The following is a 2,993-nucleotide window of genomic DNA, read 5'->3' on the forward strand; positions in this document are numbered from 1 at the left end:
TGATCTGCTTGTATGCAAGGGAGTTAACTAATATTACATATGGGCTAGATCCCCATTCATTCATGCCTCTCAATGGTAGTAGTTAACACAAAAATAGACATTCATACAACATAGAGTAGCGACAAGAGAGATGGACTACCCAGAAGATAGCCTCTTTTGAACATTGTCACACATACCCAAGGAGTATCCCCCTTCCTCCTTACATTCGTACAGGTACTACCCAATTTCAAGAAGCTGTCACAAAAGTTGTTAGAGAACAAGAAATACTGACTCGTGATGAGATCGCCTACTGAAGGAAGGAACCTTGGCGACCAAATGGGTTGTCTGACCGCCAGCAACTAACCTTAGGGAGAACTAGTGTTTTGGTGCGCTTTATTTTCTTGATGCCAAAAAAGGAAATTATTAATCCTACATATTTATTGTTATTGTGTTGTGTGTCTTTGCCCCTCTCTCTCTCTCTCTCTCTCTCTCTCTCTCTCTCTCTCTCTCTATATATATATATATATATATATATATATTTGTTTGCTCTACATCTAGGGGTGGATTCTGAATGAAAGAAAATCACACACAATGATGTCTCTTTGATGAGTTCCCTGAGGAGGGTGTGTGTCCCTTACCTACCTAGCGATGGCTTGAGGGAGGGGTGGCATAGTGGGGGGTCTTGCCAAGCGTAGATTGTTCATTGAGGGACCTTTGCTGCATTAATTAGTGGTAATGCATCCTTGATAATCCTTGATAATTTGGGTGAATAAATGACACCCTTGATGGTTTGAGTGAATAGACACTCTTGATAATTTAAAGTGCACCTTGAAAATTGGATTTGGTTAGTGTGAATTTACCATTCACTGGCTAAGCGTGGGTTTTTCGTGAAAGATGTAGGTTTGCCAAAAAAGAAAAAAGAAGTACGTGGCAGCAAGGACCAAGACGATCTTACACAAAAACCGATGAGAGCTGCGCCATTCCTTTCTTGCGATGCGAGGCTTGAGCTACTTTTTAGCCGAACCGATTTGACCATATGTCGCCACGGCACGTGGGGCCTGTCGAACGTGTCCCACAACCATATCTGTGCTGCTGACGCTGCATGGAGTTTATCCCGGCTCGTATTCTCCTCGACCATGGCCCCCTTGTATCCATCTTATTTAAACATCAACCTCTTATTTAGTCTACATCCGTCTTCTCTTTCCATTGAACTCCACAGCTCTTCACCAGTCCGAGGATGTGCGATCTCAAAATCTTGCTAAGCAGCACCACCACGCACATTGAGCCAAGCTCTGCCTGCTTAAGGGCTATGGTTGATGAGTTCCTGGAGATGGACTCTTCAGTGGGATCTTCTGGCAGCAACAATATGCTCCCCGGAGGGACTTGTACTAGTGGCTTATGTTGTGACTCAATTCTAAAGGAAGCTATCCAGGTAACTTGCTAGTTCAGCGTTGATCCGATCATGCCTTCCATTCTTGCATAGATTTTGGCTTATGGACCCTTCAGTAATGTACTGATGAATGCAGGAGCTGGGTTTTATACTGCAAAACTCTCATGAGGTAGTTGCAGACGTGAAGCTGGCCGATTGTGTTGCCAAGGCAACGGCAGCTGCCGATGGGCATCTAGTGCACAAGCTGGTTGGAGACAGTGGAGCAAGCACTCAGTATGCTCTGTCGGGTCTGATGAGATATCTGCAGAGGAAGGGGTTTGATGCAGGCGTATGCATGACGGAGAGGAGAGGCAGTGCGGGCGGGTTCCCGGGTGCTGGTATTGGTTGATGAACTCTCTCTGATTTAGCTTAGTAATTAGTAGTGCTGGTGGCGCCAAGGTTAATGCTAGCTAGGGATTCAAGGATAATTGTGTGCAGGTGGGCACTTTTACGTTGACGTGATGGTGGAGGACATGAAGGCCACCGGGCAGAGCGAAAGGGTGATGGTGGACGTGGGCTTCCGGTGCCATTTCGAGATTGCGCGGCCTTTGCCGGCTTACGAGCAGCTGGTGGCCATGCTGCCGAAGACCTTCGTGGGCAGGCCGGCCATACTGCAGAGGGTGGTTCACATCATGAGCCAGGCGGCCAAGGCCTCCCTGGAAAGCCAGGGCATGCCCATCCCCCCTTGGAGAAGGCTCTCTTTCTTACACGCCAAGTGGTTCTCCGCTCACGCCAGGATCTGCTCCGTAGAACCCACACAATATCGACTTTCATCTCACCACAGCAGCAAGCCAGTACTCACAGAGTTAACCTCAAATCATGCCACCTGCTATAATAGTCTGCGCAATCACCATCCATCTCGCCCCAACCATCTGCTTGGCCCTCGTCATGCATCCAAGTCTCCTGCTGCAGTAGTCAAGCAATGGCACCCTTCTCCAGCTGCAACCACCGGCCATGATCATTCTACTGTAGTAGGAGCCCTTGCTTTGGCCATGGCCGATGCTTACATGTTGCCTGACTGTCTTGCTTCAGCAGTGGTCCTAACGTCCTGTGAGAACTGCTATCCTCCTTGACACCAGGACAAATTTTGTTCAACATAGAGCAACAAGAAACACGTTGTAATACATACCCCTGTGCAAATGGGTGTCCCCTGGCAACCCTCAACACTATCACATGAGGCCTGGCAACCCATGCCTTACACACACCAAAACTACATAAATTGGCCTCTTTAACTCTTTTAGATTATTATTTTTTTGTCTTTGTGCTCGTGTGCTTTTTTATGCCTGCGTCAACAGCTAGCAGGTTTTGAAACCAACATCTCATGCATGGGATTTCAACACCTTACCACTAGGCTATGTCCCATTAGCATAACTATTCTAGATCTATGTGCTACATTATTAGGTTCTTGCATCTATATATCTATATAGTCTAGATATATATAGCCCAGTGCTCACATTTAGAACCTGGTTTGTAGTGTAATTTTCTTGGCTGAAATTTAGAAATCCTGGTTGGAATTCTATGTTGCCTTTAATTTTAAGTGTTGAAATTTACACATTTAAGTTATAAATCCCGACATTTGTAGAAT

The 2,993-nt window shown here is 46.1% G+C and overlaps 1 protein-coding gene across 1 annotated transcript; it reads left to right on the top strand.

Moving 5' to 3' along the window:
• The first annotated feature begins 1,139 nt into the window (after nt 1-1,139).
• LOC147625676 (uncharacterized) lies at nt 1,140-2,627 on the top strand. The gene is made up of 3 exons (XM_086817821.1): nt 1,140-1,411; nt 1,506-1,746; nt 1,847-2,627. The coding sequence occupies exons 1-3, from the start codon at nt 1,217-1,219 to the stop codon at nt 2,479-2,481; spliced, it is 1,071 nt and encodes a 356-aa protein (XP_086673947.1). The 5' UTR covers nt 1,140-1,216; the 3' UTR covers nt 2,482-2,627.
• The last annotated feature ends 366 nt before the right edge of the window (nt 2,628-2,993 follow it).

The sequence above is a fragment of the Cibotium barometz genome, chromosome 23 (genome assembly GCF_041138505.1).
Source record: "Cibotium barometz isolate CiBa-2024 chromosome 23, ASM4113850v1, whole genome shotgun sequence".
Lineage (NCBI taxonomy): Eukaryota > Viridiplantae > Streptophyta > Polypodiopsida > Cyatheales > Cibotiaceae > Cibotium > Cibotium barometz.